Source organism: Lytechinus variegatus, chromosome 1, assembly GCF_018143015.1.
Source record: "Lytechinus variegatus isolate NC3 chromosome 1, Lvar_3.0, whole genome shotgun sequence".
In the NCBI taxonomy this organism is placed as follows: Eukaryota; Metazoa; Echinodermata; class Echinoidea; order Temnopleuroida; family Toxopneustidae; genus Lytechinus; species Lytechinus variegatus.
In genome coordinates, this window is record NC_054740.1 from 49,912,844 (window position 1) to 49,940,570 (window position 27,727).

Here is a 27,727-nt window from a genome sequence, read left to right on the forward strand (position 1 = left end):
GATCCGTGTTGCTTCCGTGAAGGTGTAAAAGGGGCTTTAGAGGACGGACGGACACTGAGCGTGATTGCCGTGATACCATAGTACGTCTTGTTTAGGACGGGCGTATGAAACAAGGAAACGTAATACCATGTAGCTATTATAGCTCTATGGTAATACTTTTAAAACAACTTTTCATAGTGTATTATTTTTCAAAGAAATAGAAAAGGTTCGATGCCTTTACATAATGAGTTACATACAAAGCAGATGCATAACAATGCTTCTGAGACAGGCTGATCGTGGATGCGTGTGAAAGTGTGTGTGTGTGTGTGTGTACGTTTTTTGCGAGGGAGGTCAGGCTGTGCGGGTGAATTCGTGTGTATTTCCTTTTGGAGGAGTAAGAAACGGGCATCCCCCCTCCCTCCTGCTCCATCTCTATATATCAATTCCTCCTCTTGTCTGTCCGTCTGTCTTCCCCTTGATCCCCTATCTATCTTTGAAGTCGTGAAATAAAGGAGCCGGGGGTAGGGGAACAAATCGAGTGTAGGACAATGGTGAAAGAGGCAGGGAAGAAGGTAGACAACTCATGGAATGGAAAGTTTAGTCCGTGTAATACCCCAAAATTTCAATTGAGAAAAGAATATAGGAATATCACCTATCGAAATATCACCAGCTATCAAAATACTCTTAGGCCACATCTGCCTGGATCAAGTTTAAAGGGCAAGTCCACCGCCAAAACAAAGTTGATTTGAATAAAAAGAGAAAGTCAAATAAACATTACACTAAAAATTTCATCAAAATCGTATATAGGATAAGATAGTAATGACATTTACGGTTCATTTAATTTCACAATAAATATTTATACATGAAGATGGATGAGCACGTTAACGTGTTCGAGTGTGGGTGTGTTTGCGGGTGATTGTGTGCTTGTACGTTTGTAGTCCCGTTGATTTGTGTGAATGTACTGAACCAATAGTTTTAAGACATGGATAAAGAAATAACACATGCTCGCATGTTCTCAACAGTAAAGAAAAGGAGTTTATTAAATCGATATCCAGACGTATTTTTTTCAACAAATACAAATAATAAAACTTAAGTTAAAACGGTGAGAAAGATCAATAAGCATTTCAAATTGTATTATTTTAGACTACTTTACTCCCCTTTTTTTCCCTTTTCGTGCAAAATACTAATACATGTATGTTGATAGAAATTAGATTACTATTCCAACCGAAAACCAAAATAGATAATTGTCGATCCAGGAAAGAAGAGGAAAATCATTATAAATCTCTTTCATAAAGATAACATTACTTTATATACATGTTTTCACACCAAAATGGTGTCTTAGAGTGAAATTGCAAATTACATGGAATATAGCTATCAACGTTTACAATATAGAGTAAATGCATTAAATTGAAACGATTCATTATCAAAATACGAATATCTTAAACAATATACAATTCCCTTTATACTGTGAATATAATTTGATGAACATTTTTTTACGAATTTTGCTTTACAAACGAACTCTTAAGGTACAATATGAAAATGGACATGCTAAGCTGTTGAAAATCTTGGTAATTTTGATGTGCCCAGTATAGAACGTTGGCATGCGTGTCTTGAGCACAAAATTAATATGATGTGCTTCTTCAAACGTTACATGACGTCACAACGGGATTAAGCATCAATCGCTTGGTCGGTCATTTAAAAATGATGAACTCTCGAGACAGAAATAAATTGTCTACGGAGAGGACATTTAATACGAAACATTATAAAGAAGCTAGTTGATAATGACTGTCAGTGCGGTTCTTTAACCATATCATTTTCGCACCTTTTACCAAAGTGATTTCATGCGTTCAAAATAAATCATAACTCAAAAAAAAAAGCAATGTTTAAATCGTGTTCCCGTGGTCATTCCAGCAAAAGCAGTATCAATTATTAAATGAAAACGACAGCATGGAGTATTTACATACAATGAAAAAGGACTGACTACGAATTTACATAAACATGTTTGAAGGTTATTGTGCTACAGATTCCAAGATCTAGATTGATTTATCTAATGCTGATAACATCATTCTACATAGTTTGAGCCAAATAATAAGATCAAATCAAATGTAGATAATATAAAGCTATGTCATAAAAATAAAACATGACATAAATCAGGAAGACGTGTGAATTGTTGCTTTATAGAACATAACTGGAAATGCGACCTGTACAACAGGCTATTACAAAAAAAACTTAACCGATCAAAAACGGAGATCTAATAATGTATTGCATATCACATTTGGTATAAAGCAGAAAAATTTTTAGCATAAATTGTGTTTCATAGGAGTCCCAGCTCAAAAGTGAAAACGTGATGTAGAAATACATGTATGCTATCATGTAATAGTATGTACATCACCAGTTAATTTTTCAAGAAAAGATCATAAATCGCGCAGTGTTACAGTTACAGGTACAGTAAATCAACAAGAGATTACGAATTTTCATGCCAGTATTACAAATAATATATTTGACTATTATTTACAAAGAATAACTCTTTATCACACAAAATACACATTCAACCATCACTGAAGTGTTGTCACACACCTTCACCTTCTTTCGAAAGCTACATTTTGTTCTTTGTTTACCATACCCACAGATTACACATTTCAAATTAATCGAGACTACTACTACACTACATGTAGGTTCTTTCATATCAATTTACTAATTCCCCCTTCAGTGATACTATAATATATTTGAATTTCAATATGCACTTCAATCAAATTTTAAATTATCTCACAACTAACTTCCATAAACGTTTTCTTTATATATATATATACATGTATATATAAAGAAAACGTTATATAAAATATCAATCCACATTTATTGAACCCAAACATTCAAATATGAAACCATTTCCATACGACATTACATCAATATAAATACTTTATTCCCAAACATTGCTGTAATATTAGATGGTTAGTTCACCAAGGTTGCAGGAAGGGGAGTCTATAAAACCCTCCTAATAAATTTACCAATGTCGTCACGCATATTTTGTTTTTCTTAAAAACACTTCCAGATATAGATTTACATAGTTAGTCATCCAAACTTACCTTTTATCTTCGGGAACGTGCAACTCCTATTTTGGTTTAATTTGTGAGGGGTGTAGTGGCAACTGCCAGGGTTTCGATATTACACTCGTTAACACCCCTCCTGATTCTAAAGTAGCCCCTCTCTCCCCACTCCGACCCCCATGTATTTTGGACAATCCAGTACTTTTCCCCCTTCTTTGGATTGTTTCCCTTGTGACCATATCCTACGATGGTTACAACATGGTTCGTAGTCTCCCAAGGATTGAATCGGTCATACATCGGGACGTGATGGTAGATGCCTCCACGATAGAAAAGGAAATCATCGTACACCTCAAAACTGATTGCCAATGGACCGCTGCGGAGGAGCTCCAGGCGCATTAGATCTTCATTGCAAGCGCCGTAAAAGCCCCCGATGTAGTGGTATTCACTGGTACGGAATCTTCTGCAGGATACCTGCCTGCAAGGTGCATCTCTTTCCCGGTACGGATAGCAAGTTTCATCCACAAGGCCAAAGTCCTGACCGTACTTCCCTGTGAGTTATACAATTATAAGAATTAATTACCACGTGTCTAACCCATATTGGAGGAGTATGTGTCACAATGTACATTGCCCACGGTGATCATGCCTTTTTAACAACTTTAACCAACGGTGATCTATAACATCATTCATCGATAACTTACTCTAACCGCCCATTTTCATCTTATAGCACAAAAGCGTTCGCAAGTTATGATAGATCACCACTTGCGATAAAGACGTGTGATCTTTCACCACTGCAAGTTGAGAGTGATATCTATATCGGAAGTGGCGATAAAGTCTGAAAGAAATCATGTGTGAGTGCCAACATGCTCAAATTTAACGAGTAATTTTATTGATAAATAGAAATTTGGACACTCCCCCGGAACTGTTGGTGATATTTATATCATGAATAACTTCTTACGCGATTGGGAATGTAGGTACAATTTTCATACGCACACCAATTTTTGTGAGCCCTCCCGCGGGCGTCATGCCATTCAAACAGGGGAATGGTAAGAGAGTTCACCACCCTCGCAGCCATACGATACAATTAGTATACACCCAGGCTACTCAACTATATTATTTCAGTCAACTAGCTTATTTCTCAGTCGCATTCTGTCTAATAATGCACAACCTCTATACAACAACAACAACAACCACGACATGTATCTCACCTGCGATGAGATATGGAAACCCGCCTTCGCACCCTTGGGCGTACTCCGAGCAACTGACCACTTCCTGAGGAGACATTACCACCTTGACGGTATTATTGGTCATCACCCTCAGTCTGGACTCCTGTGTTGCTGTCGAAGCAAAGGCATAGCAGCTTCCACAAATTCCTTGATCACGGACAGGAGACACATAGTCGATGCCGCCCACGTCACGCCAATCGAACTTTTCTGGGAGATTTGATGCCACTGAAAAATGAGAATAAAACTATGTTTATCTAGGTGGATCGGACTGCGCATAGTCAAAAATTATTTCGTCGCCATTGCCAGACTAAAAAAATCAAACATGGGTGTTTCATAAAGCTGTTCTTAAGTTAAGAGCCGACTTTATGGACGACTGGTGATCCTTTCTTGTGGGGAATGGTATGCACAAAAATATACTGGCAATGGTTTAGCGCGTAAAAGGGTTCACCAATCATTCTTAAAGTTGTTCTTAACTTACAGGTTTATGAAACGGCCCCCAGGGACAAGGAAGGTGGAAAAACTGTAGTTTTTGCGCAAGTTGCGCAACTTCTACAATTGTCCAATACGATATGTCGACATGGCCCTGGGAAGCTAGGGTGCTGGCAGTGCTTCAGCACCCCCAATTTTTTTTTCTTCGGGGGGGGGGGCTGCATGTGATTTTTTTTCCAAAGGCAGAACCCACTGGAAATCTGGTAGGCATGATAAATGACAGAGCTGTAATGTGAGCGTGCCTTGGTCTAGTGGTTCTGACTCTAGCCTTTCAAACAGAGGGTCATGGGCTCGAATCCGAGTCATGGCGTGTTTTCCTTCAGCATGAAATATATGCTGTGCTGAACTCGACCCAGGTGAGATGAGTGGTTATCCGAGAGGATTAGTTCCTCGAATGCACGAGCGAAAGGAAGCTCGAGCTAAAGCCGGGGTAATAATAATACTAATAATAAAAATGCGACTCGGAAACGATTATTTCTAGATAGATGGTGTTCTACAAATTCCTATTATTAATGAAAATAAACAGCGTTTTTAGACCGCCCCCCTTCAGAATTTCCCTAATCATTGCTTGAAATAATGCTTAAACTCGCCCTTTTTCAGATATAAAAAAAATCCAATAAAAATCCAATATTGTTCAGCCCGTGCTTCGCGTTCACATTATTAATGTAGAAAGACATCCAATTACCCATCCTTTTTGTGATTTAAAAAACATGAAGTGTCCCGTTTTTAGGTCTGAAATCTCTATTTGTTTCCGCTCGCGCTTCGCGCTCCCATCAATTGTATAATTATATTCCTAACCTGTTCATGATTTCAAAAATGCTTAGAATGTCCCGTTTTAGGTCTAAAATCTAATTTTTTGTTTCCGCTCGCGTGCTAAGAATGCCCAGTTTTTAGGCTGGAATGTCATAACTTTCAGCTCGCGCTTCGCGCTCGAATAATTTGATGAAATATGTATCGTCTTCATGGATAATTGCCAACAGTCAAGCTTAAAACAAGCCCTTTTCTATCAAGCCAGAACATATAGTAAAAAAATATCTGCTCGTGTTGATTGCGCTCGCCGTAATCATTTGTTAGATACGCATCTTGTTCAGGATCACAATCATTGCTCAAAATGTTCAATTCAAATACATGAGATATTAAAAAAGAATAGCTCGCACTTTTTTATTATATATCTATGTTTTACTATAAGAATAAAGGTAAGAAGTCACTGTCATATATATACATATATATATATATATATATATGAGTATTTTTTGGGTGGGTGTATGTGTGTCTTATTGGGGGTGCCCTTGCATGTGTGTGTGTGTGTGTATATATATATATACAAGAACAATGGAAAACTCACTTGCGCCCCCCCACCTTCTAGGAGAGATTTCAGCCCATGTTTGCACCCCACCGGCGATGTCAGTCGGGCAGTAACTATTTACTCGGGTTGTGGATTTCGGATACGATTTTTTGCGATATTTTTTCAGGTGTCTTCAATGGGACAAACACTCTGGGAAAATAAAATGAAATTGAAATTTGAGTTTCATTTCAAGCCTCGCCGGCAAGTGACTTAAACTAAGTATGTTATGAGCATGTTATGTATAAGTATTTTACATAGGGTGATATTATAACCGAGACTTTCACTCAACATAGAAACATTTTCTCAGAGTAAGTGCCGTCCCTCGGAAGTATTTAATACTAAGTGCTGACGAGAATGGTGGTATAATTCTTGAGTTTTGGGTCTGATTGGAAGGGTCTTTGTAATGTGGTTATGAAGATTTCAGTGATTTTCGAATTGACACTTTGTCTTGTAAATTTGATCCAGTAGGTAATTGTGTTAGAGAGGAAGGGGATCGTCAATTGCGTTGCGGAGATGAAGGCAGATTAATCATTGAATCAACAATGACCTCTGAGATGTTATGTCCCTAAATCTAATCAGATCATCACTAACTAACGCAAACATGACCCAAGTTCAAAAAGGATATTTCAAGGGAATGTTTCGGTATTGCAAGAAAGAGAATTGCAATTGCATAGGACCAACTGAACAAAAAATATGCCTGTCGGTGAGAAAAGGACAATATGTTTGAAGCAATTGTGTCTTGTCAAATGAGAGATAAGGAGAGACAACATGTACTATGTCGGGATCCGGGCATGATTAGAGCGAATACCCTCGCAAAGCTGTCACCTGAACCTTTTCCCACTATGAGCCCATAATTCCCCTTTTGCCGCGCATCGCAGGTTCCAATATTAAAACGTACGCTCCTTCGCCATGCATCAGGGGCACACCAATGAAAATGATAGCCCAACCGTGACATTTCCACTGCCCCTTTCGCCCCAGTCAGTCAGACAGACTGCAAAGGTTCACTTTTTTTATGCTTCCACTTCTTCCGATACAGTTACGTTTCAGTGTTTATTGTGCTGATTGTCATACATGAATGATAAGTCAGATCCAACGCTGTAGTATTAAAATTGTCCATACCAGTTTCAAAGTATTTATTCCCTTGTCAAAGGGCGCTAGGCCGCGGTAAGATTCGAACACAAAGATTACAAGGGGAGAGAGAAAGCAACTACATTCATATTTCTTGCCTTCTCAATGAACATAAGTTTAGATGCCTATCAAGCGAACTAAAAGTCAAACACCCAGGCCTTTTCAGGAATGAAACGTCTTGCCTCCCCCATATCGAGACTAATATATTACATAAATTATTCGTTTGATACCCAGGCTAACCATATATTTGAAGTAAATACGGGTAGATTACTATTTTTATGATATGATTACACATTCACTTGGTGGGGGTGAGGCACAAAAATTGAATAAAGTGCAAAAATGCAAACTCCCTTTCCAAGAAAAAACCTTTTTCAGAATATTGCTGAGATAAAGTTTTGTTTACATTTATTTTATATTATATCCCCAGCTCCCCTTTCTATGTGCTTTACGAAAGTGGACAGTGCTCACCCGAATGTAATTTTGAATAATGTAAAAAACAAATAATTCTACCATCTCATGGAAGACCAAAGCAAAAGACTATATTTTGAAGAAATTTTCCCCATGTTGTAAGTTTCTCAACTACCAGCTTTTTCCCAAAGTGCAAACCTTTTATTGCTACGGACTATATGATATTAATACATAACACACATATTTAGAGTATGTTATGTATAATCATTTTACATAGGGTGATATCATAACCGAGACTTTTACTCAACAGAAACATTTGCTCTAAAGTTTTCTGCCAAAGTTGCATTGTTTATTAAGTATCCTATGTTCATATGCGCATCAGTTGTTTATCAAACCATTGAGTTCAGGAAACGTTTTACCGACTCCCAATCGAAAATTATTTGAAACTCATACGCTTCTTTCGCTGTAACATGTTAAAATTATTGTATACGCATAATATAAATACATTCGTTCCCGAATTATTTCGAAATTGAGAGGGGACGTGAGCCATTAATGACCTTGTTTATATGCCAAGTTACTATCTACTCCTGTAAATGGTTACATAATAATTATTCCGAAAAAAAATACAATAGCCAATCTAAATCACTATCCCATGCTTGCGAATTTTGTTTTAAAGATCGCATAAATGCTCCTAGCAATAAGTATTCTTATTTTAAATGTTATACTGGTTTGAAGCTGTCGTGGCGCGGGATCATGAACTGCCCGAAGTTCAGTCTTAATTGTTTCGTACTTTGGCTTTCCAAATTGAAGATTTAGTTATCTGTATTTTAGTAACCTTGGAAATCTCTAGTAGATATGAAGTCACGCCTATCAAAATCATTATACCTCTATCTGGTAAACCCATCTTGTGGGGAATTTGATGGGTGGCGATTAATACGAATTGTAATTCTCCATCACGCCCTACCGCCCATGGTTGCCAGTGCACTAGGCGTTGGAAATTAAGACTCAACGTTAATGCCAATGCGCCTTAATAGGTTATGAAACACTTCCGTCATTGCGATTTTTTATAAGAGTTGATTATGACACTTTTACCTATTAAACGTACTTCAGTCGGGTTGTACTAAAACCTCCAGTGACCGCCATTGTCCTCTTATTTTAAGTTATGTTACTTCATGGCTCAAAGGTAATAATTTGCAGGTACAAACTTTTGTGCAGTAAAGCTGAACTTGTATCATATGACAGAACTGGTGTAACAAAAAAAATACACACATTTTGTAAAGACAACATGGCTAGCATGGCTGGTGCTTCATATTGCCACACGCCGTTCTATACCGAATTAGGGTAAAGAAAATAATCATGAAACGTGTTTTTAAATATAGGCTACCAGTGCATCGAAACATACAAGTCTTACAATGCTAACAATATAGCAAAGTGATCTGCCATAACTTCCCATGCTGACTGGTTATGAGGCCTTTATAACAGAACTAATCAACGGTTATGTCACAATATGGAGGAATGCGAGTCATTGATCTTTCTACTATTTGTGACCCTGAAGTATTAAACAGAGGTGGGGTAACTGTCACTTGTAATCGTCAATTGAAGAAATGATAGAGATTACGTTTCCAGACAATGACTAGATGAAATCAAGGCCTATCCCTTGAGAAATAATGTTCTAATTATCATTGTAAGATGATGATCAAGCGCATTCGCATTCAATGGTCACGAATAAGCTTATGCTCATTTTTCCCCCTCAGTAGTTCCGGACCCCGATATGAATATCCGTGACTTGCGTCTTCGGAAATAGGATACGCATGTGCGTCTTTACAAAATTGTGGTCGTTCGCGTCGCATGCAAGGAATGAATCAGCACCCTCAAATAAAAGTGCCGGTAGTTTTCTTTACGTTCTAACGTTACGCCTTAGGCTGATTCTCAACCACTTATCAAATTGCCATTAATAACAAGACAAAATGCTAGGCTAGGCCATGGCTATCGTAGGCTAGGGCATATTACAACCGATAATATCGAGTTTTCGCAAACCTCGGGGACGAGTCATTAGGATCCGGTAACAAACAAAAGTCAACGATTAATCATACACTCGATGTTAAGATTGCTTGTAAATTATATCACAGACTTTCTTTTGAAGGCTGTAGTGCACGTCAACTGTTCCAGAAAGTTTGTAAATTCTCCCTACCATCTTCAAGCAAAACCCTTCCATCAAACGATGGTATCAACATGCGCCAACTTGCAGATCATTTCTCAAAGTTCTTCATTAACAAAATTGACAATATCAAGTGCAAGTTGGATATGATCCGGAACACGTCTTCTTTTGCGTCAACACCTGTTACACCTACACCAGGCACTGATGTGACGCCAGGAGAGCAACCTTGTATGATAGAGTTTGACTGTGTTGCTGTAGAAGCAGTGAAGAAATTGATTTTAGATTCCCTATCTACCTCTTGTGAGCTGGATCTCTACCAACATGGCTTGTTAAGAAATGTGTGGACGAACTGTCTCCCGTGATTGCTCGTATCATCAACCTATCATTCAGTAATTGTCACTTTCCAGACTCGCTTAAACAGGCATATGTCAATCCTCTTTACCAAAAAACCTGGACTAGATCCTGAGGTGCTGAAAAATTTCAGGCAAATAGCTAAACTGAAGTTCATTGGTAAGATAATTGATCGTGCATGTGCTAAGCAGGTCCATGCTTATCTCTCATCCAATGATCTGTATGGCAAAACGCAATCAGCTTATAGAAAGGTCCATAGTGCTGAAACGGCTATGCTTCGTATCTACAACGACCTCATACTAACGGTTGATAAGGGCAAGGAAGCACTTCTTGTGTTGCTTGATTACTCTTCTGCTTTTGACTGTATTAATCATGATGTTTTGCTATCTCGTCTGTCCTCCAGATATGTTTTTTCATGTCTAGGATTAAATTGGTTCAACTCATATATTAGAAATCATTCTCAGAGTGTAGTAACTGATTGTGTGTCATCTGCACCAGTTTCGTTGGTCAGATGGTGTACCTCAGGGTTCTGTAATGTGTTATATTATGGATACTGCTTCTTTATAATCCATGGTATGGATAGAATTAATTATGCAGATGATACCCAATTATATATGATGTTCTTAGATAATGACCGTAGTTCAATTATCCCTAATTTAGAGCCGTGTTTAGATAGAATTATGAAATGGTCAATTAGGAATAGTTTGAAGTTGAATTCTGAGAAAACTGAGATCTTGCACATAACATCTCGTCACGGAAACTCAGATAATATTTCAACTCTGGATGTTGCTGGTTCTATAATTCAGCCAGTCTCCAAGGCCAGGCCTACATTGTACATGTAGATTTTGACATGGATAAGAAAGTGTGGTTTTTTTACAAATCGAGTACATACTGAGTGAGGAAAAACTTACTTTATTAAGGCTTAGATAATACAGTCCATCGAATCGATATTGCATCTAATTTGGATTATTGGTGGCAATTGATTCCTTGGGTCAGATCACCTCCTTAGCCGAAACCATTTAGCATGTGTTGATAACACAACATATGCAATAGGCATATCCGTCTGAAAACCATCCGAATTTGAGGGATTTTTTTTTCTTTTGCTCTCTACACTTATACAAGCGGTACGCAATCTAGCACACAATGTGATGGGCATTATATTTTACATTCCCCCGAAATGGGGGATGGATTCAAATTCGCGGGGGGGGGGGCACTTCCATTGACGAGTGGATACCAGGCGCGAACATGGGGTTTCGAAAGGGCTTATGTCGAAAGGGTGGGTGCTGTCGCGTTAGGGTGCGTCAACGCGAACGCGAAGATTCGTCCAAAGCCCCCCCCCCCCCCCGTTTGGCCGAAAGGGTGCGTTGGGAGCGCCACGTCGCGTCGCGTTCACTGGAACGCGCCCTTTCGTCCAAAGCCCCCCGGTTTGGACGAAAGGGTGTGTTTAATAATAATGCCAATTTGCACGTAAAATAGTGGATTTTCAATCATTTAATGATAATAATAATAATAATGATAATGATAATAAAATCAGATACCCACCCTTGCAATAAGCCACTTGGCGCCAATTTTTCACTCCAAATTCATTTCCATAAATTCACTCTTTGGGGTGAAAATTATTATTATTATCATTATTATAAGTATTATTATTATTATTATTATTATTTTTATTATTATAAGTATTATCATTATTATTATTATACAAACAACACGCACATATTATTATTATTATTATTATTATACACACAACACGCACACATACACAACAGATACATCTCACAAAATATACTGAGGCAGGGTCTCAAGTGTAAAATATAGTAAGGTAGGGTCTGAAGAGTTAAACGTTGTGAATGCTGACCCGACATCAATTTTGGCCTTGCCCTTCCAGGACACATCTGCCGTAAGTTTTATAATTTGGGGGACACCAAATATCTCCAGGTATACGAATGTTTTCCTTTGTAATAAATACACACCTGCAAAGTATAAAATTGAAGGTAGGTTACTTTTTTTATTTGAAAGAACCTTGAAATCAGTCATAATTTTTACATGTATCAATATTACACCATAAAACATTTCCACCGAAAAATCCTCATGCAGCATGCCGTCATTGTTTTTTTTTTTTAACCTTAAAAAGAATGTTTGTGCCATATGATGATTTATGTTCCTATGCAAATTTCACATATCACTCGTCTTTTTTGTTTGTTCAGCTTTCTTATAAATATTTGTATTTATTTATTTATTCATTATTATTAAACACACCCTTTCGTCCAAACCGGGGGGGGGGGGGGGTTGGACGAAAGGGCGCGTTCCAGTGAACGCGACGCGACGTGGCGCTCCCAACGCACCCTTTCGGCCAAACCGGGGGGGGGGGGGGGCTTTGGACGAATCTTCGCGTTCGCGTTGACGCACCCTAACGCGACAGCACCCACCCTTTCGAAATAAGCCTTTCGAAAGCGGTTACACTTCGTAATTCATACGAAGGTTCGTAATTCCGAAGGTTCTTTATTCCGAAGGTTCGTAATTCCGAAACACGTAAATTGCCTATACCTCGATGTTCGTTAATCCGAAAACGAAAAAGGGTTCGTTAATCCGAACATTTGTGGCGTAATTCCGACGATTCGTTATTCCGAAGGTTCGATAATCCGAAAACGAAATAAGGTTCGTTGTTCCGAAGGTTCGTTAATCCGAAAACGAAATAAGGTTCGTTGTTCCGAAGGTTCGTTAATCCGAAAACGAAAAAAGGTTCGTTGTTCCGAAGGTTCGTTGATCCGAAAACGAAATAAGGTTCGTTTTTCCGAAGGTTCGTTAATCCGAAAACGAAATAAGGTTCGTTTTTCCGAAGGTTCGTTAATCCGAAAACTAAATAAGGTTCGTTAATCCGAAAACAAAATAAGGTTCGTTAATCCGAAAACAAAATAAGGTTCGTTAATCCGAAAAATGAAAATAGGGAAAGCAGAGGCAGAGGCAAGGGGAGGGGGGCGGGGGACATTTTTCCCGTTCAATTATTATGAGGATATAGGAAGGCAAGGGCGGCCGAACGAATTTTCGTTGGGGGAAAAAGCCAAAAAATGAAACTCATACATCAAAATGGGCACTTTGGTGATATTTTGGTGAGAAAAAGTTTTTTGAAGGGACTTCTTATTATGGCAAAATGTATATTTAGGCTTTATTTTTCAGGAGAGAGTATACTGAGCGAGCGGCTTGGTAAAACAAATTCAAAGGTGAAGTTGTATAACGTTTTTTGTGGTCAATTATTCTTAAAATGGCATTATTGCGAGGTGTTGCGAGCGTGAATCACAAGCTAAAACTTTAGGTTATTTCAATAAAAAATGAAAATTAGTTTTTTTTAAATCCGAGCAGATTTCTGCTGTCATTAAAAAGATGTGCATCTAACTAAAGAATTAACACGAGCGCAAAACGCGAGCTTAAACATACTGACCAGAAAAGGAACATGTTAAAAAAGGCATTTAGTGACCTTTTTAGGATGCATATTTCACCAATCGAATGAGAGTGCGAAGCGCAAGCTGAAAATTTTCAATATTCCAGCCTGAAAACTTAATTTAACTTGTATACTTTAAAAAGAGTATTTTATTTCGAAAAAAACATGAAAAACGGCATATTTATTTTTGCAAAAGGAACTTTCCCATTTTGGAAAATATTAATTCCCCTGTTTTTTATTTCATTTTTGATGCCTCCTGCCTCCCCCCCCCCGGCGGATCCAACTTTCGTCAAATAGAGGGGGGGGGAATTTTTTTCGCCATATTTTCCTTGATCGGCAGTTAAAAGTTGATTTTTGTTTGTTTCTTTGAAAGGGTAGTCCTAACAGTCAATAATTACACTCTAAAAAATGAAGTGCTAATTCAGCTCTTAAAGAGCGTGTATAGTGACTGCACTTCGGAATGCTGATTTTTCTCGTTCAAATTTGAACTAGACAAATCAGCACTCCGAAGTGCAGTCACTATGCACGCTCTTTAAGAGCTGAATTAGCACTTCATTTTTTAGAGTGTAGCTTTTATCCTTATAAAATAAAGTAAATATGTAATAACATGATAAACCCTTTTTAAATAATGCGAGCGCGAGCTATATATTTTTGTTAATATGATGGGCAATATGTTTGTGATCTTCAAAGCGAGATTCCTATGTAACTAAATTTAGACAATAACTGCTAGCAAGAAGCGCGAACAGAATTTTTAAATATACATTATAAGCTCTGACCTGGACTCCGTAACACAAAGGTTTGCGATGAATAGCAAATATGAGAGAACGCTTCTGATTGGTTCTTAGTCAGTATTTTGAGACAAATGCGTGTGTAACATTGATCTTGATTAGCCAATTCATTTACCGATTGATCGCTAATTTTTGTGTTACGGAGCCCAGATCTAAAGGGGACATTTTAAGAACTTTTTGCAGTTAGCCATGAAGACGATGCGTGTTTTAACCAATGGCGGCGGAACGTTTTTTTTTTTTGGGGGGGGGGGCAAAGCAAAAAAAAAGGGGCCAATAGGGGCAATTTGGTGCAAACGGATATTTTCACCATTAGATTATCATCTGTGTAAAGAGGTTGTGTGTTTTGTAGTAACTAAATTGAGCACAATTTTTAAGTGATCACTAAAGTTATATATTTACGTTTCATTTCTGCGAGCGTAGAGAGCAAGCGGTTTGGGGGGAAAAAGTCAAATCTGAAGATGTAAAATTCACCTTTTTGGTCAATTACTGTTAAAAGGGCATCCTTGTGAGATGTTGCGAGCGAATCACGTGCTCAAACTTTTGGAAATTTCATGTGGGCCTAGAATGATAATATTGATATAGATATTATTTACCCAGGGAAGCCACTTCAGTTCTGAAAACTATTCCCCCAGCTATTATTTTTTTTATAAGAATGCTTAGAATTTCCAGTTTTCAGGTTGGAAAATCGGAAAAATTTGGCTCACGTTTCTCGCTCGCATCAAGTATTGTTTTATTGAGGAACTCATTCTATTCCTGGTTACAAAAAAGAAGTATGAAATGTCCAGTTTTCAGGTTGGAATATCACAAATTTTAAGCTTGCGGTTCGCGCTCTCATTATTTAGTTCATGAGATATATATTCTATTCATGAGTCACTAAATGCAGTCCTTAAAAGATTACTTTCTGAAGCCTGTTGCATAAAACTTTTTACCTGAGAAAACTCTGGTAAAAAATGAAAACTAGGTTAGTCTGATTTCCGCCATTGACTTTAGCACAAGGCAAAAACTCTTGAAAAAACAACCTGAGTTTTCTCAGGTAAAAAGTTTCATGCAACGGGCCCCAGGTCAGTATATAAACAAATTACAGCTCGCCCTCGCATTAGTTCTTTAGAAAGATACACATCTTTCTCACGATTACAAAAAATGCTCCGAATGCTCACTTCACGTCTTGTTACATGAAATGTCTACTAGTTTGAGCTTGCGATTCGCTTTCAACATCTCACAAGGATCATTATTAGTATTATTTTTATTTTTATTACCAGCAGAAGCTGTTATTAAAAATGACATCCCCTCCAATACAAATCCTATTATCTAGAGGTTGCTTGCACGCTTCCAACACACTTGATCCCCTGCATCTTTAATTAAACCATTTGCTTATAGGCAGCAATTGCTCAGATAAAATCGAAATTAGCCTATGCTTGATCAGGGCGCCTATATTCTTAATGAAATACATGCTTTGGCCCCAACACACGCATGTATCATCGATCGTTATTACTATCATTGCATAATATCGTGTAATCTTGTAATGACAACATCGTTTTTGTTACCAAAATGAATTATTTTCATTTTCGGAAATACGAACCTTATTTAATTTTCGGATTAACGAACCTTATTTCGTTTTCGGATTAACGAACCTTATTTCGTTTTCGGATTAACGAACCCTATTTCGTTTTCGGATTAACGAACCTTCGGAATTACGAACCTTATTTCGTTTTCGGATTAACGAACCTTCGGAATTACGAACCTTATTTCGTTTTCGGATTAACGAACCTTCGGAATTACGAACCTTATTTCGTTTTCGGATTGACGAACCTTCGGAATTACGAACCTTCGGAAATACGAACCTTCGGAATAACCGAACCTTCGGAATTACGAAGCTTCGGAATTACGAATGTATGCGTCGAAAGCACCCTAAACAAGGGAAGCAAGTCTTTTCCAGATTATGAAAATGCAGCCCTTATATTATTTGGCATGTGAAACCCTACCCTTAACAAGTATTGAAAATTTGAGCTAAAATATGTAGATTTCCTAACGAAATACATCCCTTTTTTCAGTATTTTAAATATCGTTTTTGACACTCTTATAACATTACATATAAGTAACGTGGCCACTCGTCGCGCCTGGTATCCACTCGTCAATGGAAGTGCCCCCCCCTCCGGGCGGCCCCTCGAGCTCTGGGAGGAACAGAATGTGATCCTGGAAGCTCGTCCTTAATCGGATATATCGCTTTTACCATAGTAGGAACCAGAATTTTGAACACGAAACGCAGATTGAATGTTTCCGTCGCATTGAAGGACAGTGTTTTGCGACTGGGCCAAAAGTCTCTTCCATAATCAATATACTGTCATAAAGTCCGTCCGCGTTGCACAGCGAGAAGTGGGGAACGTCACCGTCAACGCATAAGTTGTCGCTAACGCCATACGTAGCAAGTCTTAACGCATGATGTAACATCGGTGTTTTATTCAGGAATTGAGTTGCGGGTAAGATATAAGATATGTTTACACTTAGTAATTTGTTCAAGCTTTTTCATCTGAACGTTTTTGAAGGTGTGTTTGGTGGGACAGGCGCGAATAAATGCGATAAATATTTGTCACTTTTTACAAATGTAATATTTTATCATTGTTCATGACATTTTAAGAAAGAATTTATATTTCGTATTGTAACTTGGAATGTAACGCATGAACAATGATTTTAAAGCGATAGGTCCTACTCCATGGGGAGAGGGGAGCACTTCATAATTGGTACATAACGGAAGGGAGCAGAATTAATTCCCCCCCCCCCGGAAAAAAGTGAAAACCTTCCTTCCAAAATTCACTAAAATGTGCAGGGGCAGAACACGATTATACAGTGGTTATAAGTTTTGAAAAGTCTATAAAAAAATTGCTTCAAAATATTATTATCTCTATATTTTGATGTTAATAGATACTCTGAGATGTTATCTTTAAAATGCCATTTAAAAAATATAATTCTTGTTCATGTTTGAGCGCACATGAGACATTTTGTCGGGGGTTCAAAAAGAGGCTTGCGCCAAAATGGCAGAAATGAGAAATTTGATGATTAGACTTTTGGCTAATCACCAGACTTCCTCTTAATCTTTCCGTTGTCTTTGCCATAATTTTTTGATTGTGCTGTCAAATTTCGTTTACTTATTTATTTACCTGAATTATTTTGTTTTTAATTTAAACTTATTTTACCTTTGAATTTTCCTTCATAAGTAAGAAAAGAATACTTTTTGTCAACACAAGTAAGAAGATTTCCATTATTAATTGGGAGAATTTGTAATTATTCAAATCCTTCTATTATATGAAACAAAATATGTTATGGTACCTATAAAAGACATAAATCCTGTTTTCAAGGGGTTATGGAATCCTTCACCAAGTTTATGTGCTTGACAGGACAAACAGGAAAGGGTTCGTGTCTTTTTATACGGCAATGGTGTATTGAGTCAATTTGGAAGGAGCAAAATATTGCAGATCGAGTAAAATGTATTAAAAAGTTGTGAAGCCATATGAAGCAAAAATTTCCATCTTTCTTACTAAAATATGAAATTTTGTGATATTGATATAATATTTAGAAAATGATATATTTCGTTTTCTATGTTTTCTGTTATTTTCCTTTTCACTTTTTTTTCTTGGTCATGATTTTTTTTAATTTATTGTTTTGGGGGAAGCACCCCAAGCCCCCACCCATCAGTATGCCACTGTTGTAGCACGCAATCAAAGGATTTGAAGAAAAAAAGAAACACGCTCTCCCATACTTCGGTTTAAAAAAATGATCTTGCATAAAGAAGGAATATATATAGAGAAAACATATTAAAAAGGTTCAACAGAAATATTCAAGCAAATAACTATTTTTGACCGCATAATACGAAAATTATGGCAAAGATAACGAAAAGGTTAAGAGGAAGTCTGCTGATTAGCAAGAAGTCCAACCATCATTTTATTATCATTTTATGCCATTTTGGCGCAAGCCTCCTTTTTAACCCCACACAGAAACATTCCGTGTTCGCTCAAGCATGAACGAAACTTAATTATTTTAATGGCATTTGAAGGAGAAGACTTAAGAGCACCTATTTACACCAAAATATAGAGATCATAATTTGAAACAAAAATTTCATAGACTTTTCAAATCTGTCACGTTTTTTTTCATACGCACTGTATAGGTGTTTCTAATACTGGATATAAAGCTGGATTTCGGGGAGGGGTGCAAATTCTTTTTCATTCATGTGCCCAGGATCGGCCGCTAAAGACCATCTTTGCTGTTGGAATTTTAATTAAATTTAATTTGGTTTATTCTTACAAACAAATTAGGCTATCGCACATTGCCTAAATATATATAATGAGAGCGCGAAGCGCGAACTCCACTTTTTGGATATTTGATGCATTTAAACCAAAGCAATGAACATTCCTAGCAGTTTTTGCCAGTATAAGATAAGTTATGCGAGGGCGAATCGCGCGCTAAATTTTTAATGTATTGATGGCACATTCCGAGTAAGAATACAAAATACAATTTCTGTATTGAAATGTCATCAGAAATGTAATTGAATTTGTATTCAATTTTCAACTAGATGACTTTACATTCTTGTAAATTAAGTTGAATCGCAGGTATAGCGATATGGGTATATGAATGGTAGTATGCGTATATTTGCGTTCACTATAGTCCATACATTACAATTTTTCAAAGTCCACCCCCTTCTCCTGACAATGAATGCGACACTGACCCTCTCCCCAGCATCCGCACCTGCTCCATCAAACACGCTCTTACAACTGTCATTTGACAGAGCTTGCACAAATTAATCACTTAAAACATATTTTATGTCTCATATTTAACTAGAGTCCTGAAGCGCATACCGCTGCGATATTATGCGTTAAGGCTTGCAACGTTATGAGTTAGTAGAAAAGCTACGACATTATCCGTTGGACGCTCTATGCGTTGCTGTGGCATTATGCGTTGCTGCAACATTATCGGTTGTAACAGGGCCGTTGGTTTAACGTATAAAATAAACGTAAAGTTCGGAATTAAAGATTAATACCAGTTATTATGGTAACGATCTTAAAATGAGTTCCAAAAGAATACCACATAAGTATTTGTATGTATAAATTAAAAGAAATATTTGCCAAATAACTCTGAAAGAAAATGCGTAAAGTGCCAAATGAGCAAAATAAGCACGGAATTCCTTCAAATGTCGGGTATTTTTCGAAGCAATATTAATATAGTGTCACGTATGCTTTTCTGTGTTAGTCATCATCAGAAATATTTATGTTTACCAGATTTCATGACTCTACAAAGATAAGCTTACATTAATGTACCAGATCTAGATTGATCATAATATTTCGACAATTAGCCTTGATTTAAAAGATTTTTTCATGAAATAGCAAGTCTAATTGTTTGCTGCAACTAGATATAGAACCCTTTACTGTCTTTTACCAACTAGTTCTAACTTACCGTGGCCTTATTCGGCTGCAGGCAACACAGACAATCCCAGATTTTAGATAAAGTAAATGCCCTAGCCTCGGCAAGTCATAACCTAGCATTTAGTCTTGTAAAAAAAAAAAAACATTAATGACAATTTGATAAGTGTTTAAGAATTATATCTAAGGCCTAAGGGTAACTGCAATTTGAGGGTGCTGATTCATTCATGGCGGCAACGCGAACGACCACAATTGTGTCCACGCGCATGCGTGGTCTTATTCCGAAGACGCAAGTCATGAATATTCATATTCGGATCCAGAACTACTGTGGGAAAAATATTTCGCCTCCCACTTGCCCTGCCTTGACATACCTTGTCTGGTACGTTCATCTGTTGGAGCAACGTCGGGCCATATACGCTTCCAAAGCTTGCCACCTGCCCTTCGTCTAAGATCACCGAGAGTCAAGTTCTTGTAACGGTCGTAGTAGGTGGCGGTCCAAGAATCTTGGTGTCTGTTGATTGCTTGAATATTGAAATAATGAATAAAGTACTTCAGTAATTGCATGTAGCAAATAACCTTTTATGCTTAGTAATGTGTTGTATGACTCCGCTTCGAACCAGGAAAATGCCATTAGAGAGGCATTTAAGTCAAAATCTCGCATGATTTTTGTTTTGTTTTTCCCCTTAAAAATACAAATACGACCAAATGTTCTTTAGAATGTGACAACTTGACAAGAATGTTTTCAAGAATACTTCTTTCCCTTTCCCTCATTAAGAGTTGCAACTATTTGACACTTTTTCGTGATAGCAACCACGATGGTAACAAGGCTCCAAAGCTTATAAAAAAAACGTATCCATGTAGTTCCATTGACGGCAAAATTACAATAATTAATTTTAAGTTTTTATAGCACATGCCCCTGATTATTAAATGCCATTACCTTCGATGAACTTGTCGTTCCTTCTGTGAATGGCGTGTTCATCAAACTGTGTTGAAGACTCGTCCAGGTTGGTAACCTTGACTGGAGACCCGGTGTCACGGAAGCGTTTTATCTGTTCACCCCTGTAACAGGCCCAGTCTGTTTGGTCGTCATTATGAGACCAACCGATGGAAACGTTGCAGTAACTAATAACTTTCTTCTTCGAGATCTTTTCGAAATCAGAGAAGCCAAAGAATTTTCGGTTACGAATCACCGCCTCGTAGCCCTGATTGTATATGAGTGTCCAGAATCCAATTCTTCCTATATTTGCAGCAAGATTAAGAATAGTAAATATAAAGGAAGAACCGAATATGTTTGTTAAAAAATCTCATCAAGGTTAGTTTGATTTTTAAGGAAGAAAAACATATATATATATATATATATATATATATATATATATATATATATATATATAATATATATATATATATATATATATATATGTATATATATATATATATATATATATAATCTGTTTCATGTGTTAGTTTGCCAACCTCGCACATAAATCTAACGATTTGAAACATGCACTCAAAGTAAGTGCGTGTGGTAAGCGTAATATATTTGAATATGAAGGGATCATTTTTTTTTCCAAAATAGAATCTATCTATTGTGATATAAAGAATACACTTAGTGCCGTTCGGGTATTGATAAACTCTTATCAATAATGTCTTCCTTTGTGATCGTTTGAATTGGATAATTTAAATTAAAATGAAATGCACAATAATTTAAAGTCACAGTAGCATCTCATTTTATTTGTGTACATTTCGTTGCACTCTTTTTCTAATCAATTTGATAACTTTTTTCACTACTCTCATATCCAACGCAATGATAGATTTAATGCGTATTTCTAACTGAAAAATTTGTCACTATTTTGACAAGTATAGCCGAAAATAGCGAAAGAGTTTAGATATTTAGGGGAAGAGCAATGTCGCAATTTCTCTCCTGAAAACATAAATCATTATGAAGCTAATTAACTATGCAATTACCAAGGAAATGAACCTGCTAGAGACAGCACAGTGTCACACAGTTTTCACATTGTGGACTATTAGAAAATATTATTTCCACTGTTAAAATGCTAGAATTCAGCAATGTGAAGATATTTTCACACAATGGACACCTCCACAGTGCGATTCTTCATAGCGTGTTCACACAGTCGACTATGTGAATATGTGATTCGAACTGTTGAAATGCTTAAATTTAGCAGTGTGAAGGTGATTTCACATTATGTTGAATACACTGTGACACACACACTATGTAGCAGTGTCTTCTTCCCAGGCGGAAAAGGAGGATATATTGTAGTGAATATACTTTAATGCATAAATGTGGAATGATCACGAACATTTTAAAGCAGTCGAGATAAAACAAATTTCATATATCCCGCACACGGTTTTGACATCTTTATACCTCCTGAAAATCTGTCAAGATGTAAGGCTGTCTTGGAAGGACCTGGTACAAAGTAATTGAGGTTGACTTGTCATTTTACGCATGATAAGACTACCTGGCAATTAATTTGCAATGCTGCGTCTACCCCCTGCCAATGGCGTCCTGGGCTGCAAGGTTTACAGGTCGCTACCGACATTTTCCATATCTGTTTTATATTTCTGAAAGGGGTGTACGTTTTCGTAAAAAAAAATTGTACAATTTTTATAGAATTGTACATTTTTTTAATTTTTGTAGTAATAAAATTGGTAACAGTAACTCGTAACTTTTTACCATATTGTTTCTTTAGAAATCAAATACTCGACCAAGTCTTTTTGCTAATTTTTCTTTACTATATCTATTTCATTACCCCTTTTCTATGTTTTAGCTTAAATTTCGTTCCATCCTCAGGAATCATGTTTTCTGACTGTTATTTTGCTTTGAAATTTTTCTTCATATGGTTATACATAGGGAGATTAGGATGTTTTACGAAAAGCAGTTAAAAACCATTATGAGATAATATGCGCGTAAAAGATGTGGAAAAAATCCACGGCGGGTCACATTCAATGCAAGCCGTTGCTATTGCCCTTCGAAATATGTTTTCTGCTAAAAATGACAAAATTACACACTTCACTCCATTTTATACACTATTTTGACAGTACTGGAAAGATTTGGTTTGTTTTTATTTCTTTTATATAATGTCGCACTTGTCTATTGACACCGAGAAAGAGGAATGTCATCACCCTAGCATTTTTGGTGCCCTCTGCGTTTTGTCTTTTTTCAAATTTATTTTTATTATCATTGGACCATATCAAAATGTAACCTAACATAGTATATTTCTCCACATAGGATAAGCATTAACAGCGAAATATAGTGTTAATGATAATACAAAGCAATGTGAATTTGAGTCATTAAATGATAATCGTTTATGGGAATTAGACGAATCAGGATACAGCGACCCTGTAAGTAATGCTTTTTGCGTAGCATATGGCGTTCTCTGTAGACGAACGGTTCCAAACGACCTCCACCCAACTTAACGCTCTGCCTGTCACTACTCTGGTCGTCACGGAGATCTGGCGAATATTACAAAAGATGATTATAAGAGTTACAAGGTGGGGACAGAATAGAATATTGGAGGTGTGGGAGGGGTGGGACGGAATAGAATGGAGGGTGTGATATAACAATCAAGAACTTTGTAAATATCATATTCTAGGCACAGTAACTTGCACATTCACAATGGTTGACGAGAAGTGTGATAATTTAGGATTTTATATTTCATTGTAACTATTTAAAATACAATCAATCAATTCGTCAGATAAGTGTTTAAAACTTTCATGATTCCCCTATAAATAACAATATTTGCTGTTCTTTGCGCATGAGGTAATTTCAAAGACAGGTTTTTAACCCGTTGACTATTGAAATCTTTTCGGTAGTAGATGGGTTAAAGAAAAATGAACTCGTGAAACCAGATGAATTAAAGAAAAATATGGAACAAAAGTAAGAAAGCTGTGACATCACTCCCATTGGCAATGCAGCCAAGATCTGCAAAGTCACACATGGCCAACTTCCACAATTACTTTACTGTATAATCAGTTCTTTGTCTTTTCTTTTCTTTTATCTGAATTAGTCTACCCCGAGTTCAGGTGTTCTTTTTTATTACAGTATGTGTAATATAGGTCTTGAAAGATTATATCATGATTGAGTTATAAGCAAAATAAAATGTTTCGGGATATATTTTCAGTTGACAAAGGCGAGAGTAATAGATACTTTGACATCACAGAACTTGTCTACATTGCCGATGGAAGTATCTTTACAGCATTAGTGCTCTTAACATTGAAATGTTTAGAACTCATTATTAACTCATTATGATTATAAGAGGTTTCATCCTTTCCTGTATAATGTATTGGTATGGATGTTTATTTTCAAATGGAATATGATAAAACCATCATGGAAAATAGATGATAAATTGTTTTCAAACTATCAGAACTAACCGTTTTCATCAATAGCAAGGTCAGGGAATCGAAGACTCACAATCCACGTCCTTACGGGGTTCCATGGCTTCGAACAGTTGACTCTGTTGTTTTGGGTAGTCTGTCAAACAATCATACACAGTATAAAGAAGCAGGTTCTCTTATCATTTTCCGATAGGGAGAACAGAGTACCGAAATGATGATGTCACATTTTTTTTTTGCATTTCAGCGCTTTTGATACCATATCTTGGTAGCGCATGATAACCCCCCCCCCCTATCGAAATTTGGTAAGAATCGGTCTATGGGGGCCTGAGATATGACCTCATGAATACATAATCAGCCCCGTTGACATGATTGAAATCATTGGTCTGGTTCCTAAATTTCAGAACCGGACCAATAATATATTGACTTCGATGGGGCTAATTATGTATTCATGAGGTCATATCTTGGAGCCCCATAGACCGAGTCTCACCAAATATTGGGTGTGGTTTTTTTTTCATCATGCTCTACCAAAATATAGTATAACAAGTGGAGCGCCTCTGGCAGTCTAACGAGCATTACGCGATTCAATATAGCAGCAGTGCTGCCTTTGAAAACTACACTGTAAAAAAATATATGAATTAGTAATTATTACTTAATGAATATGAGTAGAATTTATAATTTGTTATTATTTTTCGTTTTTTGAGTAGTTTTAGCTTGTCTTTTAATTTTCTTGATTTATTTGGGTTCAATATACATTTAAGAAAATTCACGTATTGCTAGCTTGCTTTGATTGAGTAAATCTAATTCAATTAGGCAAAGATGATTATTACTTTTAAATTCTTGTTAAATGTACTTAAATTTTTCAATTAATGCCTTATTTAAATAATGCATGAATATTCATTAGACATGTTAGAGCAAGTGAATGTTTTTGTTTTTTTTAGTAACTATCATATCTATTTGTGTTTATTTTTTTCGGATAAGGATGTGCTAACTATTTCATTCTTTTGTTGAATCAAAGAAAGAGCAACATTAAATAGTCATTTAGCAGAAAATTTCAGATGTCTGTTTTAGGTTTTCGGAAAATGCTTATATTATTCTCATTGTTTTATTTCTAAGAATGACCTTTGACTTTGGCCATGTGACCGGACTCTAGCACAGGATATTCAGTGATACTTGATTACTCTTATGTCCAGGTTTTATGAACTAGAACAGTACACTTTCAGAGTTATGATGGTAACTCAACAAATATTCCCAACATGGTCAAAGGATTGATTGAAAGTATTCTAGACGTCCATAATGAAAGCCCATAAATATCATAAAATGTAGGCGGGTGGGAAGATTTCGGGGGAAAATATGAATAAAGGAATACACACCTATATATGGTATACACTGTGTATGTTGGTTGGGTGAAAATATACCAAATATTTTGTAAATTTTACGCAATGTTACGTTGAAATTTATCCTTTAAACATGCATTGTTGCCAATATGGGCCACAAAAAACAAATACCTAGCAAACATGCATGTTCCCTTTCTACGCAATATAGAGTAAAATTTTATTCAGTGTTTTAGAGAGCAGTGAATATCTACTTCAATTCCAAACTTAATTTTAAAACGAGAATAGAACCACAAAGTGTCAAATGAACGGACGGCTTCAGTGAGCGCTCTTTTCAAATCTGGTTTTAAACCATTTTGAATAACATGGGGAATCCATTTTATTCAAAACAATTGCAAGGAAATGTTTTAGTGTCTCACCTTCTTACGGAATGCTTATTTTTGTTTTGTTTATTTATGTATTTAATTTTCTTATTCCTTTGTATCTTTCTTCTTTGTAAAATAAATTTCTCAATAATTGATCTTTTGATACACTCTAAAAACACTGGGTAAAATTTTACCCAATATTGGGTAGAAAGGATACATGCATGTTTAACTGGTATTTTTTTTACCCCATATTGGACTATTTCAACGCAACTATGCGCAAAATCTACAAAACATCATTTTCTACCTGACCAACACTTTGAAGTCCTTCGTTCATACGTTATCGGCGGTTAAATTGCACAAGTACAGTTGCGCTTAAAATTTAGTGGACCATGCTATCCTTTGTGCTGAGTGCTGAATGTAGATAACACTACAATGTTCGGTGAGCCCAGAGAAACAAACTTTATTGAATGTAATATTTTATCATCTGACGTCACCATTAAATATTTAAAACATGGCAGAACTTGGAACACTTTGAACAATGTTCGTTTTCTGGTGGGGTTCACTAATTTTTGAGCACCATTGTATGTTCATTCTTTGTTTATATCATAGTTATACTTGTATTTTTAGTTAAGTGTACAAATACATTTAGTGCATTCGAAGAATAAATTAGAGTGATGCTTACCGGGCCCATGAGAAATTTCCACGTTCCTTCTATTTCCTCGAATGAGCAGTTTGCAGGAGTATCTGCACCCACCAGGGTCACTCCTCTTGGTCCTTCCCATATCAGAAAAGTAAATAGGATTAGAAAAGCCCAAAGATAGATTCGACACGAAATTGCCTCCATCTTTGGCAGAACCGCAAAATATTTCCGAGATGGTTGTAAAAAGTGAGAACTTTGATGAAAAGAATTAATCTTCAAGAAAGTATGTTTCAGCTAATGATTCGACGATGGACCAGGAATCAACCATATGGTAATGTGACTTCGGTCGCCGTCAACGTTGCTGAACTGGCAGGGAGAGAAATGAGCTACATGATGATCGTCTGATGCAGTTTTATTCCTCAATGAAGATTTGCGCATGCGTAACACTCATTATCATCTCCACGTGATGTCCCTCAATACATTTCTTTCATAATTGTTCATTATATCACAATATACATGTAGGTTAGGTTGGAAAGGGCAAGTCAAAGCGATGTTTCGGGAGAGCTTCGCGTCGTAATCTAGTTGTTCGTTTCGACTGTCGGCATTCAGAGGGTCGTTGGTTCGAAATCCAACCCTGGAGTTAATTGACCTATATAGTAGCTGTGTACCCTATAATTGACGCTATATTTTCATTTCAGGTACGTGAACCTAGGAAATGAGGGGATTATTTGCACAATATACAATAAAATCAATTTAGAAAAGCGTTTTTTTTTCCTCGCTCATCTTTACATGTATCAATCCATACAGACACCCTCACACACACCCACATAACGTATACATGTATTCATCATGTTGGCCGATATGGAATCATCCCCCTCTCACCAACCAGTATGAAGACATGTCTACACTACTGATTCCTCTGAACACCTGTGCACCACGATGGTTGCAAGACCAAAGCCAAAATGAAATTAATAATAATCAAAAACGCCATAAGCACACTGCATGGATACCAGCATTTAGTGAATCACATTGTCATTATTATCAGTATTTTATTGATGCTTTGTCATTGCTGTTATCATTTATGTTTTTCACGTTTTAAGGGGGAAATAACTCAAAGAGAAACCAAATTTGTGATCTTTATAGACATGTGTTCCTTCTGCAGGTGGACTCTAAAGAAAGAAGTTTGAACCCACTGTAATTATTTTCATTATTATCATCATTATCATCATCACCATCATAAATTTTTGTTATAAATCACCTGTTTTTTTTATAACCATA

General features: G+C 36.7%; 1 protein-coding gene across 1 annotated transcript; it reads right to left on the reverse strand.

The window, feature by feature from the left end:
• Nucleotides 1–996: 996 nt before the first annotated feature.
• On the reverse strand, nt 997–27,349 carry LOC121430926 (dipeptidyl peptidase 1-like). The gene is made up of 7 exons (XM_041628360.1): nt 27,332–27,349; nt 26,492–26,743; nt 24,150–24,249; nt 20,698–20,997; nt 20,132–20,281; nt 4,229–4,471; nt 997–3,571 (listed from the first exon to the last, which is right to left on the reverse strand). The coding sequence occupies exons 1-7, from the start codon at nt 27,347–27,349 to the stop codon at nt 3,099–3,101; spliced, it is 1,536 nt and encodes a 511-aa protein (XP_041484294.1). The 3' UTR covers nt 997–3,098.
• Nucleotides 27,350–27,727: the final 378 nt, after the last annotated feature.

Coding starts and splice junctions, on each gene's coding strand:
- LOC121430926 (XM_041628360.1), bottom strand. Junction 20,998..24,149: donor CCTTGCTATTGATGAAAACG/GTTAGTTCTGAT, acceptor CTGCAAATATAG/GAAGAATTGGATTCTGGACA. Junction 3,572..4,228: donor GTTTCCATATCTCATCGCAG/GTGAGATACATG, acceptor TATAACTCACAG/GGAAGTACGGTCAGGACTTT.